At 41.0% G+C, this 14,921-nt stretch overlaps 1 protein-coding gene across 3 annotated transcripts in view; it reads left to right on the top strand.

The window, feature by feature from the left end:
• ZNF713 (zinc finger protein 713) overlaps positions 1–14,921 on the top strand; it is a 52,393-nt gene that overhangs the window by 19,001 nt on the left and 18,471 nt on the right. The window contains exon 2 of one of the 3 annotated variants that reach the window (XM_072752745.1): positions 1,354–1,442. The exons of 1 other annotated variant lie outside the window; for it this stretch is intronic. In XM_072752745.1, coding sequence (XP_072608846.1) covers positions 1,395–1,442 — 48 coding nt within the window. In that variant the 5' untranslated portion in view covers positions 1,354–1,394. Of the gene's footprint in view, positions 1–1,353; positions 1,443–14,625; positions 14,750–14,921 lie in introns of those variants that run through there. One more of the 3 variants, XM_072752746.1, reaches the window with a different exon arrangement.

Below are 14,921 nucleotides of genomic sequence, written 5' to 3'. Positions count from 1 at the left end.
TGCTCAACCTGATATTGTGTCTTATAAGATCCCTGCCAGGAGAGAGATTTGAATGTCATAGTGAAGTCCATACATGAAGAATCGATGCCTTTAGTGGAAAAAAAAGTAATAGCCATCTTCAGGAATCCCCACATCTCAATTCTGCATGACAAAGCAAGATTCTAAGAGTGGCTGCCCCTGAGAAGCTGAAATCTTGTGGATAGCTTTTGGCTCCTGAGGCTCTCATCAGAGATGAGGCACCTTTAATACCTGGGAGTGACTATTCTCCATAAGGCACTGGAAAATCAACTTGCAGGGACTGGCAAGGACACTGAGACTGTTAGTCCTAGTGTGTCTCCTGATGGTCCTTCTAGAAGAGAGCAGATCTTTGGTGACATTACAACTTACGAACTGTACAGAGGTGTAGGAATCATGGTGGTGCACTGAATCCGGCACTCAGAAAAGAAGGTGAACACTCCTAAAACTGAGAAGAGTGAAATCTCCTTTGTATATGAGAAAGATCATGTTAAAAAGAGCAAAAGAGGGATGCCTGGGTAGCTCAGCGGTTGAGCGCCTGCCTTTGGCTCAGGGCATGATCCCAGTGTCCTGGGATCAAGTCCCACGTGGGGCTCCCTGTGAGGAGCCTGCTTCTCCCTCTGCCTGTGTCTCTGCCTCTCTCTGTGTGTCTCCCATGAATAAATAAATAAAATCTTAAAAAAAAAAAAAAAAAACGAATAAAGGAGAGAAGATCTTTGGAGTTTGAATTTGGGAATGAATTTATCACCTTAAAGAATAAGATTAGGCCCTTAACATAGGTTTTTTTGTATCAGCTCATCTCAGTGGATCTCATCTCCTACTTAAAATCACTGGGCGACTTTAGATTTAAGATGCTGTTTCCTAGGCCCACCCCAGACCATTTTGGATAATCCTGGATTTACCCAAATCTCTGGGCTGGATGGGTGATGATAAGCACTGGGTATTGTATGTAAGTGATGATTCACTGAATTCCACCCCTAAAACCAATATTGCACTGTATGTTAAACTAACTAGAATTTAAATAAAATTAAAAGAAACAAAAATGAAAAACCAAATCTCTGGGAATAGGGGCTGAACATTGGCATTTAAAAAAAATCCCTGAAGTGTGTAGTCAGGACTAAAATCCACTGAGCTTTCTTGAGTTTCCTATATGCCACAATAAGAGAAAGAGAAGATCCTACACTGAATTCCTCAATAAGTTATTCAACCTTTAAGCTTTTGTCTTAGAGGGCCTCTCTCTAAACTGTCTGCCATCCTGACAGGAAGTAAACATTCCAAAGGTTAGTTTCAGCATTAACGTCATGTGTTTACCAGATGCTTCTTTTTTCTTTTTCCCAGTTTTGCCCTCTTATAATGCTATACTTTCCCAAGGGGAGAACATGGAGGAAAAGGAATTGAATGATGGATCACAGATAGTCAGGTCTCAGGTAAGTTCAGTTTTACTCTTTTCTGAAATGCTGTTATAATTCTAAGAACGTGGGCACTTTTATTTTTCAATTCTCAGAAGTGAATCCAGAGCCCTTTAGACTGTTAGGACAGACGATAATCTCTATAGGATGTTTCCCATTCACTTTATATACCCTTTATAGCTCTTCTCTCCTTCCCAGCATTTTTAGTAGATCATGGGCTCAGGTCTGTGCTGGATATTGTAAAAGAAAAAGAAGCCATAGACTATCTTTTAATCACCCAACACTTAAGCATTTCAGCAGACTTTAAATAACACTTGCCATTCTCTGCAAACAATGACTGCCATTCTCTGTAAACGATGATGTACAAGTCACAATGACTACTTGGAACTAATGACATTATTTAATATGCCTGAGGACATCTGCCAGGAATTAATGTTTTCAAGAGTCTGTTGTACCTCTTGCAAAAGCTGTCTAAGCCTGTTGCTAACTATTTTAGAATTCGATTATGTATTATGTAAACTGATGAGGTGTAACTATGACAAGGATTTGTTTCAAATGCTTTGGAAAGACCTTATAAATGTCAGTCACTTTTTAAAAAATTGCTATCAAATTATGTGTGAGCAAACTGTAACACACTGAAGGAAAATCATAAAAATCTTAGAGGATTCTACACCTATATTATTTCCAAACTGTCACTTGCTTGTTGCATTTTAATGAACCAGAAACTGATGCGTTAGGAGTATGGGCATTTCATTATTAAAATCACTCTCATAGAAAAGGCTTGGTTTCACATCAAAAGATGAGCAAATGAATATGAAGTTATATATTTGAAATGAAAGTGTTAAGATATCTTCTGTGGATCTCAACTTTAACCAGTTTTTACCTTAACACACCAGATACTAGTATCAAATGCTTTAGATTATATGATATAAACATTGTCTATAGGTACCCAATAAACTCATCAGAGGAGATTTTACCCAGTGAAACCTACAATATTCAGAAAAGTATAATGTTGGATGCTGCTAAGCATGCAAAATACAACAAATACAAGAGGTACTCAGAGAAGGGAGAAATCTTTTTTTTTTTTTAATAATAAATTTATTTTTTATTGGTGTTCAGATTGCCAAAATACATAATAACACCCAGTGCTCATCCCATCAAGTGCCCCCCTCAGTGTCCATCACCCATTTACCCCCAACCCCTGCCCTCCTCCCCTTCCACCACCCCTAGTTCATTTCCTAGAGTTAGGAGTCTTCATGTTCTGTCTCCCTTTCTGATATTTCCGACCCATTTCTTCTCCCTTCCCTTCTATTCCCTTTCACTATTATTTATATTCGAGAAGGGAGAAATCTGATTTGAGACTAGAGGAATGAGAGTAGACTTCATAAAGAAGGTGGAGTTTGAATTTTTGCTAATATCGGTAATTTGAAGATTAAAGAAGACAGGACCATTGCAGACAGGAAATAAAATTTGTGCAAGAGCAGGGACAATAAGGAAGAAGGAGATTGTCAGCTGCAGCTGAGCATTATTTGGTACATTGCTGCTTTGGGATCTTTGGATTGCAGGGAATAGACTTATATTCAGTTCACTCTTAATTATAAGGCTCCTCACAGACAGTACTAGGAAGACCTCAAGAACTCAAGTGATATAGTGAACTGCTTCTTGGCATTCCAGCCAAAGGGGTTTGTTTTAATTCTCCAGAACCCCTTGTTATGTTAAGAAACAAGGTAGTTCATTCAACAAGTATTTTTTGAGCAGCTACAATGTGCCAGAAATTGTGCTTGGTGTGAGAAATACATAGTAAGCAAAAGAGATATATTTTTTTCTTAATAAATTTCTTTTTTATTGGTGTTCAATTTGTCAACATACAGAATAACATGCAGTGCTCATCCTGTCAAGTGCCCACCTCAGTGCCCGTCATCACTCAGACACCCCAACACCCACACCACCTCCCCTTCAACCACCCCCAGTTCATTTCCCAGAGTTAGAGTCTTTCATGTTCTGTCTCCCTTTCTGATATTTCCCACTTATTTATTCCCTTTCACTATTTTTTATATTCCCCAAATGAATGAGACAATATAATGTTTGTTCTTCTCGGATTGACTTATTTCACTCAGCATAATACCCTCCAGTTCCGTCCACGTCGAAGCAAATGATGGGTATTTGTCATTTCTAATGGCTGAGTAATACTCCATTGTATACATAAATCACAACTTCTTTATCCATTCATTTTTGATGGACACCGAGGCTCCTGCCACAGTTTGGCTATTGTGGACATTGCTGCTAGAAACATCGGGGTGCAGGTGTCCCGGCGTTTCATTGCATCTGAATCTTTGGGGTAAATCCCCAACAGTGCAATTGCTGGGTCGTAGGGCAGGTCTATTTTTAACTCTTTGAGGAACCTCCACACAGTTCTCCAGAGTGGCTGCACCAGTTCACATTCCCACCAACAGTGTAAGAGGGTTCCCTTCTCTCTGCATCCTCTCCAACATTCGTGGTTTCCTGCCTTGTTAATTTTCCCCATTCTCACTGGTGTGAGGTGGTATCTCATTGTGGTTTTGATTTGTATTTCCCTGATGGCAAGTGATGCAGAGCATTTTCTCATGTGCATGTTGGCCATGTTTATGTCTTTCTCTGTGAGATTTCTCTTCATGTCTTTTGCCCATTTCATGATTGGATTGTTTGTTTCTTTGGTGTTGAGTTTAATAAGTTCTTTATAGATTTTGGAAACTAGCCCTTTATCTGATAGGTCATTTGCAAATATCTTCTCCCATTCTGTAGGTTGTCTTTTAGTTTTGTTGACTGTATCCTTTGCTGTGGAAAGCTTCTTATCTTGATGAAGTCCCAATAGTTCATTTTTGCTTTTGTTTCTTTTACCTTTGTGGATGTATCTTGCACGAAGTTACTGAGGCCGAGTTCAAAAAGGGTGTTGCCTGTGTTCTCCTCTATGATTTTGATGGACTCTTGTCTCACATTTAGATCTCTCATCCATTTTGAGTTTATCTTTGTGTATGGTGAAAGAGAGTGGTCCAGTTTCATTCTTCTGCATGTGGATGTCCAATTTTCCCAGCACCATTTATTGAAGAGACTGTCTTTTTCCCAGTGGATAGTCTTTCCTCCTTTGTCGAGTATTAGTTGACCATAAAGTTGAGGGTCCACTTCTGGGTTCTCTATTCTGTTCCATTGATCTACGTGTCTGTTTTTGTGCCAGTACCACACTGTCTTGATGACCACAGCTTTGTAGTACAACCTGAAATCTGGCATTGTGATGCCCCCAGCTCTGGTTTTCCTTTCTTTTTTTTTTTTTTTTTTTAATTAATTTTTATTGGTGTTCAATTTACCAACATACAGAAAAACACCCAGTGCTCATCCGTCAAGTGTCCACCTCAGTGCCCGTCACCCATTCCCCTCCAACACCTGCCCTCCTCCCCCCTTCCACCACCCCTAGTTCGTTTACCCGAGTTAGGAGTCTTTATGTTCTGTCTCCCTTCGTGATATTTCCCAACATTTCTTTTCCCTTCCTTTATATTCCCTTTCACTATTATTCATATTCCCCAAATGAAGGAGAACATACACTGTTTGTCCTTCTCCGATTGACTTATTTCACTCAGCATAATACCCTCCAGTTCCATCCACGATGAAGCAAATGGTGGGTATTTGTCGTTTCTAATTGCTGAGTAATATTCCATTGTATACATAAACCACATCTTCTTTATCCATTCGTCTTTCGATGGACACCGAGGCTCCTTCCACAGTTTGGCTATTGTGGCCATTGCTGATAGAAACATCGGGGTGCAGGTGTCCCGACGTTTCATTGCATCTGAATCTTTGGGGTAAATCCCCAACAGTGCAATTGCTGGGTCGTAGGGCAGGTCTATTTTTAACTCTTTGAGGACCCTCCACACAGTTTTCCAGAGTGGCTGCACCAGTTCACATTCCCACCAACAGTGTAAGAGGGTTCCCTTTTCTCCGTATCCTCTCCAACATTTGTTGTTTCCTCCCTTGTTAATTTTCCCCATTCTCACTGGTGTGAGGTGGTATCTCATTGTGGTTTTGATTTGTATTTCCCTGATGGCAAGTGATGCAGAGCATTTTCTCATGTGCATGTTGGCCATGTCCATGTCTTCCTCTGTGATATTTCTCTTCATGTCTTTTGCCCATTTCATGATTGGATTGTTTGTTTCTTTGGTGTTGAGTTTAATAAGTTCTTTATAGATTTTGGAAACTAGCCCTTTATCTGATATGTCGTTTGCAAATATCTTCTCCCATTCTGTAGGTTGTCTTTTAGTTTTGTTGACTGTATCCTTTGCTGTGCAAAAGCTTCTTATCTTGATGAAGTCCCAATAGTTCATTTTTGCTTTTGTTTCTTTTACCTTTGTGGATGTATCTTGCACGAAGTTACTGAGGCCGAGTTCAAAAAGGGTGTTGCCTGTGTTCTCCTCTATGATTTTGATGGACTCTTGTCTCACATTTAGATCTCTCATCCATTTTGAGTTTATCTTTGTGTATGGTGAAAGAGAGTGGTCCAGTTTCATTCTTCTGCATGTGGATGTCCAATTTTCCCAACACCATTTATTGAAGAGACTGTCTTTCTTCCAATGGATAGTCTTTCCTCCTTTATCGAATATTAGATGACCATACATTTCAGGGTCCACTTCTGGGTTCTCTATTCTGTTCCATTGATCTATGTGTCTGTTTTTGTGCCAGTACCACACTGTCTTGATGACCACAGCTTTGTAGTACAACCTGAAATCTGGCATTGTGATGCCCCCAGCTATGTTTTTCTTTTTTAAAATTCCCCTGGCTATTCGGGGTCTTTTCTGATTCCACACAAATCTTAAAATAATTTGTTCTAACTCTCTGAAGAAAGTCCATGGTATTTTGATAGGGATTGCATTAAACGTGTAAATTTCCGTGGGTAACATTGACATTTTCACAATATTAATTCTTCCAATCTATGAGCATGGAATATTTTTCCATCTCTTGGTGTCTTCCTCAATTTCTTTCAGAAGTGTTCTATAGTTTTTTGGGTATAGATCCTTTACCTCTTTGGTTAGGTTTATTCCTAGGTATCTTCTGCTTTTGGGTGCAATTGTAATTGGGATTGACTCCTTAATTTCTCTTTCTTCAGTCTCATTGTTAGTGTATAGAAATGCCACTGACTTCTGGGCACTGATTTTGTATCCTGCCACACTACCAAATTGCTGTATGAGTTCAGGGTTGGTATGGGCTTGGTATGTAAAGTATCATGTCATTGGCGAAGAGGGAGAGTTTGACTTCTCCTTTGCCTATTTGAATGCCTTTAATGTCTTTTTGTTTCTGATTGCTGAGGCGAGGACTTCCAGTACTATGTTGAATAGCAGTGGGGAGAGTGGACATCCCTGTCTTGTTCCTGTTCTTAGGGGAAAGGCTCCCAGTGCTTCCCATTGAGAATGATATTTTCTGTGGGCTTTTCGTAGATGGCTTCTAAGATGTTGAGGAATGTTCCCCCTATCCCTACACTCTGAAGTGTTTTGATCAGGAATGGATGCTGTATTTTGTGAAATGCTTTCTCTGCATCTTTTTTTTTTTTTTTTTTTTTAATGATAGTCACACAGAGAGAAAGAGAGAGGCAGAGACACAGGCAGATGGAGAAGCAGGCTCCATGCACCGGGAGCCCGATGTGGGATTGGATCCCGGGTCTCCAGGATCACGCCCTGGGCCAAAGGCAGGCACCAAACTGCCGCGCCACCCAGGGATCCTGCTTTCTCTGCATCTAATGAGAGGATCCTCTGGTTCTTTTTTCTCTTGCTGATATGATGAATCACATTGATTGTTTTACGAGTGTTGAACCAGCCTTGTGTCCCGGGGATAAATCCTACTTGGTTATGGTGAATAATCTTCTTTTTTTTTTTTTTTTAATTTTTTTAAAATTTATTTATGATAGTCACAGAGAGAGAGAGAGAGGCAGAGACATAGGCAGAGGGAGAAGCAGGCTCCATGCACCGGGAGCCCGACGTGGGATTCGATCCCGGGTCTCCAGGATCGCGCCCTGGGCCAAAGGCAGGCGCCAATGCGCTGCGCCACCCAGGGATCCTGGTGAATAATCTTCTTAATGTACTCTTGTATCCTATTGGCTAGTATCTTGTTGAGAATTTTTGCATCCATGTTCATCAGGGATATTGGTCTATAATTCTCCTTTTTGGTGGGGTCTTTGTTGGGTTTTGGAAATAAGGTGATGCTGGCCTCATAGAACAAGTTTGGATGTACGCCATCTCTTTTTTTTCAAACAGCTTTAGTAGAATAGGTATGGTTTCTTCTTTAAACGTTTGATAGAATTCCCCAGGGAAGCCATCTGGCCCTGGACTTTGTGTTTTGATGACCGCTTCAGTTTCCTCCCTGGTTATTGGCCTGTTCAGGTTTTCTCTTTCTTCCAGTTCTGGTTTTGGTAGTTGGTGGCTTTCCAGGAATGCGTCCATTTCTTCTAGATTGCCTAATTTATTGGCTATAGCTGTTCATAATATGTTTTTAAAATCGTTTGTATTTCCTTGGTGTTGGTAGTGATCTCTCCTTTCTCATTCATAATTTTATTAATTTGAGTCCTCTCTCTTCTTCTTTTTAATAAGGCTGGCTAATGGTTTTTCTATCTTATTAATTCTTTCAAAGAACCAACTTCCGGTTCTGTTGATCTGTTCCACAGTTCTTCTGGTCTCGATTTAGTTGAGTTCTGCTCCAATTTTAATTAACTCTCTTCTTTGCTGGGTGTAGGGTCCATCTCGTGTTTTTTTCTAGCTCCTTTATGTGTAAGGTTAGCTTTTGTATTTGAGTTCTTTCCAGTTTTTGGACGGCTTCTTGTATTGCGATGTATTTCCCCCTTAGGACTGCTTGTGCTGCATCCCAAAGATTTTGAATGGTTGTGTCTTCATTCTCATTAGTTTCCATGAATCTTTTTAATTCTTCCTTAATTTCCTGGTTGACCCTTTCATCTTTTAGCAGGATGGTCCTTAACCTCCACGTGTTTGTGGTCCTTCCATACTTCTTGTTGTGATTAAGTTCTAATTTCAAGGCATTATGGTCTGAGAATATACACGGGACTATCCCGATCTTTTGGTATCAGTTCAGACCCGATTTGTGACCCAGTATGTGGTCTATTCTGGAGAAAGTTCCATGTGCACTTGAGAAGAATGTGTATTCAGTTGAGTTTGGATGTAAAGTTCTGTAGATATCTGTGAAATCCATCTGGTCCAGTGTATCATTTAAAGCTCTCGTTTCTTTGGAGATGTTGTGCTTAGAAGACCTATCGAGGGTAGAAAGAGCCAGAATAATACACCAAGTGTAAGTGTATTATTATCTAAGTAATTCTTCACTTTGGTTATTAATTGATTGATATATTTGGCAGCTCCCACATTCGGGGCATATATATTGAGGATTGTTAAGTCCTCTTGTTGGATAGATCCTTTAAGTATGATATAGTGTCCCTCTTCATCTGTCACTACAGTCTTTGGGGTAAATTTTAGTTTATGTGATATAAGGATGGCTACCCCTGCTTTCTTCTGAGGACCAGTTGAATGGTAAATGGTTCTCCAACCTTTTATTTTCAGGTTGTAGGTGTCCTTCTGTCTAAAATGAGTCTCTTGTAGACAGCAAATAGATGGGTCCTGCTTTTTTATCCAGTCTGAAACCCTGCGCCTTTTGATGGGGTCATTAAGCCCGTTCACATTCAGAGTTACTATTGACAGATAGGAGTTTAGTGTCATCATATCTATTCAGTCCTTGTTTTTGTGGATTGTTTCACTGAACTTCTTCTTAAAGGGGGATTCCCTTAAGAAGTCTCCCTTAAAATTTCTTGAAGAGCTGGTTTGGAGGTTACATATTCTTTCAGTTCCTGCCTGTCTTGGAAGCTCTTTATCTCTCCTTCTATTGTGAATGAGAGCCTTGCTGGATAATGTATTCTTGGTTGCATGTTCTTCTCATTTAGGACCCTGAATATATCCTGCCAGCCTTTTCTGGCCTGCCAGGTCTCTGTGGAGAGGTCTGCTGTTACCCTAATATTCCTCCCCATAAAAGTCAGGGATTTTTGGTCTCTTGCTGCTTTAAGGATCTTCTCTTTATTTTTGGAATTTGCAAGCTTCACTATTAAATGTCGAGGTGTTGAACGGTTTTTGTTGATTTTAGGGGTGGATCTCTCTATTTCCTGGATCTGAATGCCTGTTTCCCTTCCTAGATTAGGACAGTTTTCAGCTAGGATTTGTTCAAATACATATTCTGGCCCTCCGTCCCTTTCGGCGCCCTCGGGAACCCCAATTAAACGTAGGTTTTTCTTCCTCAGGCTGTCATTTATTTCCCTTAATCTATCCTCTTGGTCTTTTAATTGTCTGTCTTTTTTTTCCTCAGTTTCCCTCTTTGCCATCAACTTGTCTTCTATGTCACTCACTCGTTCTTCCACCTCGTGAACCCTAGTTGTTAGGACTTCTAGTTTGGATTACATCTCATTCAATTGATTTAAAATTTCTGCCCGATTGGATCTAAATTCTGCAGTCATGAAGTCTCTTGAGTCCTTTATGGTTTTTTCTAGAGCCACCAGTAGCTGTATAATAGTGCTTCTGAATTGGCTTTCTGACATTGAATTGTAATCCAGATTTTGTAACTCTGTGGGAGATAGGACTGTTTCTGATTCTTTCTTTTGAGGTGAGGTTTTCCTTCTAGTCATTTTGCTCAGTGCAGAGTGGCCAAAAACAAGTTGTATTGGGAAAAGGAGAAAGAGAGAAAGAAGGAAGGAAAAGAGAAAAAGAAAAAAGGAAGAAAAAAAGGAAAAAAGAGAAGAAAAAGAGAAAGAAAAAGAAAGAAAGGAGAAAAAAAGGGTGGGGGAAGCATTCAGAAATCAAAAAGAAAAAACAAAACACGGGGGAGTATCTTCTCATTCTGTATACTTTAAGTCCCTTGACTTCCCCTGGAACTGGTCCGTCTAGCTGGTCTTCTGGGGGAGGGGCCTGCTGTGCTGATTTTCATGTGTTAGCACTTGGGGGAGCTGCTCTGCCCCCTGCCTGGTGCAGGGCTCAGTGGGGGTTGTTTACCCCGTGAGGCCCCAGGAGGAACAACCGCAGTGGCGGAGGCAGCTCTGCAGCCCTGGAGTCAGCTCCTGCAGTAACTCCGGGGCTCTCCATCTGCAGGGGCCTGGAGGCTCCGGGGCGCGGCCGCTGATCTGCTCAGCTCTGGGCAGGAGTGTCCTTGCTGTCCTGTGTCCTACCGGCCTCTGCGTGTCCCGGGGGGAGGCCGGATCCTGGGCTGTGCCCGGGTGCCCTGTGCTCCGGGCCTGCGCTCCGGGCCTGCGCTGTTGGATTCCGATCCCGCCCCGCAGCCCCCTCCACGGAGCCACCGCCCGAGCCCCTCCGAGCTGCTCCGGGTCCCGCCATGCACGCTGCAGCCCTTAGGGAGCTCGGCGCACTCTCCTGGGCACGCAGGTGCCTGTTCGTGTCCCCGGGAGCCCGAGGGCATCCCCGCCCTCCTGGCGTCCTGCTCTAACTCCCTGCCAGTGCCTTTCCGCCCGGGAAGGTTGGTGCAGCTCCTGCTTCTCCGGGACGGGGCTCTCCTGTCTTGGGGACACTCGCCCCGGCCTCAGCCCAGCTCCTCGCGGGGCCCCTCCCCCTTGGATGCCTTTTGTTTCTTTATTTCTTTTTCCCCCGTCTTCCTACCTTGAGAGAAGCACGAACTCTTCTCACTGTAGCATTCCAGCTGGTCTCTCTTTAAATCTCAGGCCGAATTCGTAGATTTTCAGGATGATTTGAAGGTTATCTAGGTAATTTGGTGGGGACAGGTGATTTGGGGACCCTTCTCTTCCGCCATCTTGCCCCTCCCCCTCCTTCAATGCAATCCTGATGAAAATACTGCAAGCATTTTTTTTCACAGACCTAGAACAATCCTAAGATTTTTATGGAGCCAGAAAAGACTCTAAATAGCCAAAGTAATGTTGAAAAAGAAACCAAAGCAGGAGGTATCAGAATCCCGGACTTTAAGCTGCATTACAAAGCTGTGTTCATCAAGATAGTGTGGTGCTGGCACAAAAACAAACACACAGATCAATGGAACAGAATAGAGAACGCAGACATGGACCCAGAACTATATGGCCAGTTAATTTTTGACAAAGCAGGAAAAAATATCTAGTGGAAAAAGGACAGTCTCTTCAACAAATGGTACTGGGAAAATTGGACAGTCACATGGAGAAGAATGAGACTAAACTATATCCTTACACCATGCACAAAAATAAATTCAAAATGGATGAAAGACTGAAATGTGAGACAGCAATCCATCAACATTCTAGGGGAGAACACAGGCAGCACCCTCTGTGACATCAGCTGCAGCAAATTTTTAATGGGTACATCACCACAGGAAAGGGAAACACAAAAAATGAAGTAATGGAACTTCAAGATAAAAAGCCTTCTGCACAGCAAAGGAAACAATCATCAAACTAAAAGGCAGCCTACGGAATAGGAGAAGATATTTGCAAGTGACATATCTGGAAAAGGGTTAGTATTCAAAATCTATAAATAACTTATCAAACTCAACACTCAAAAAAAAAATAATCCAGTTAAGAAATGGTCAGAAGATTTTTCCCAGCACCATTTGTTGAAGAGACTGTCCTTTTTCCAGTGGATAGTCTTTCCTGCTTTGTCAAGTATTAATTGACCATAGAGTTGAGGGCCCATTTCTGGGTTCTCTATTGAGCCACGTGCAGAAGAATGAAACTGGACCATTCTCTTACAGCATACACAAACGTAAACTCAAAATGGATGAGAGATCTAAATGTGAGACAATAATCCATCAAAATCTTAGAGGAGAACACAGGCAACACCATTTTTGAACTTGGCCACAACAACTTCTTGCAAGATACATCTATGAAGGCAAGGGAAACAAAAGCAAAAATGAACTATTGGGACTTAAGATAAAAAGCTTCTGCACAGCAAAAGAAACAGTCAATGAAACTAAAAGACGACCTACAGAATGGGAGAAGATATTTGCAAATGACCTATCAGATAAAGGGCTAGTTTCCAAGATCTATAAAGAACCTATTAAACTCAACAGTAAAGAAACAATCCAATCATGAAATGGACAAAAGACATGAACAGAAATTGAACAGACATGTTCATTGTTCAGACATGAACACCAAAGAAGACATACACATGGCCAACAAGCACATGAGAAAATGCTCTGCATCACTTGCCATCAAGGAAACACAAATCAAAACCACAATGAGATACCACCTGATACCAGTGAGAATGGTAAAAATAACAAGACAGGAAACAATAAATGTTGAAGAGGATGTGGAGAAAAGGGAACCCTCTTGCACTGTTGGTGGGAATGTGAACTGATGCAGCCACTCTGGAAGACTGTGTGGAGGTTCCTCAAAGAATTAAAAATAGAGCTACCTTGCGACCTAGCAATTGCACTGCTGGGGATTTACCCCAAAGAATACAGATGCAGTGAAAATCCAAAACACCTGCACCCCAATGTTTATAGCAGCAATGTCCACAATATCGAATCTGTGGGAGGAGTCTTGGTGTCCATTGAAAGATGAATAGATAAAGAAGATGTCGTCTATATATGGAATGGAATATATAGACTCAGCCATTAGAAATGACGAATACCCACCATTTGCTTCTATGTGGATAAAAATGGAGGATATTATGCCGAGTGAAGAAGTCCGTCAGTTAACTACCTAAAATTTAAATAAAAGAAACTGCAAAAATAAATTATTAAATAGAATTAAGACATGGGGATGTAATGTATAGCAGGGGGACTATAGTCAATAATATTGTATGCAGATTAGGAAGTTGCTAAGAAAGTAAATCTTAAAAGTTTTGACCATCAGAAAAAAATTTGGTAACTTCGTATGGTAAGAGATGATAAATAGACAATATGGTTATCATTTGGCAATGTATGTAAATGTGGAATCATTATGTTGTACACCTGAAACTAACACAATTTATCTCCATTATACTTCAATAAGAAATGGGAGAATTACTTTATAACCTTCACTGGGGAAAGACTTTATAATTACTGGGAATCTAGATGCCATAAAAGAAAAAACTGATGGGTTCCACTCCTTAAAAAAATATCCAGAAATCTGCATGACAAAAGACTATTAGCAAAATAAAAAGACATTGGCAAATGAAGAAAAATATTTTGCCAGTCAGATAACTGTGGGCTAATCTTTTTTTTAATAAGTTTATTTTTTATTGGTGTTCAATTTGTCAACATACAGAATTACATCCAGTGCTCATCCCGTCAAGTGGTGGGCTAATCTTTGAAATATATAAAACACTCCTCTAAGTCAGTAAGAAATTAGGATCCACTTAAAATGTGGACAAATAGCATAAAAAGAGAATTTACAGGAAAAAAATTAGAACTTAAATGCAAGGAAAATGTTCCTCTATGCTCATAACAAGAGGAAATTTAAAAGTAGAGAAAGCTTGGGGATCCCTGGGTGGCGCAGCGGTTTAGCGCCTGCCTTTGGCCCAGGGCGCGATCCTGGAGACCCGGGATCGAATCCCACGTCGGGTTCCCGGTGCATGGAGCCTGCTTCTCCCTCTGCCTGTGTCTCTGCCTCTCTCTCTCTCTCTCTCTCTCTGTGTGACTATCATAAATAAAAATTGTTTTAAAAAAAAAAGTAGAGAAAGTTGGATATTTTATCAAGCTTCATATATACCATGAGTTTGATATTTTCCATAAGCTTAATAACATAGTCTTTTGACTAAGCTTCTGGAGAAACTGGCACTCTCTTCACTCCTGGCATGAGTGTGTAAGAAATTGAATTTTCAGAAAAATGACAAAAACTGGATGCCTGTGTGGCTCAGTGGTTGAGTGTCTGCCTTTGGCTCAGGGCATGATCCTGGAGTCCTGGGATTGAGTTCCGCATCAGGCTCTCTGCATGGAGCTTGCTTCTCCTCCCTCTTCCTGTGTCTCTGCGTCTCTCTCTCTGTCTCTCATGAATAAATAAATAAAATCTTATAAAAAAAGAACAAAACATCTCCCATCGGAAACACTTTTTTTTTTTTTTTTTTTTTACAATATGTCTTTGATACTCATTGTATCAAGAGACATTGAGTTCTATATTCCCTCCATTGAATCTGGGCAAGCATGTGATCAGTGGAAGTGAAGCTATATGACTTCCAAGGCAAGTTAAAAAGCAGTAAGACTTTGACCTCATTCTCTTTGGATGCTTGCTCTAAGTCCAGCTACCTTGTCATGAAGAAAGCCAAACAGCCCATGGAGAAGCCCACCTGGAGAAGAACTAATGCTCACAGCTCTAGTGGCTCTCAGCTGAAAGTCAGCATCAACTTGCCAGTCATGTGAGTAAGCCATCTTGAAAGTGGTTTCCTCAATCCAAAGTCAAGCGCTCCTAGCTGATGCCACATAGATCAGAGGCAAGCTGCCTCTACTGAGTCCTGCCCAGATTTCAGATTTGTAAATAAAAGAGATGATAATTGCTGGGGATTTTTTTTTTTAATTCATGAGAGACAG

This window comes from Vulpes vulpes, chromosome 3 (genome assembly GCF_048418805.1).
Source record: "Vulpes vulpes isolate BD-2025 chromosome 3, VulVul3, whole genome shotgun sequence".
Lineage (NCBI taxonomy): Eukaryota > Metazoa > Chordata > Mammalia > Carnivora > Canidae > Vulpes > Vulpes vulpes.
This window is presented reverse-complemented; position numbering and strand designations above follow the sequence as displayed.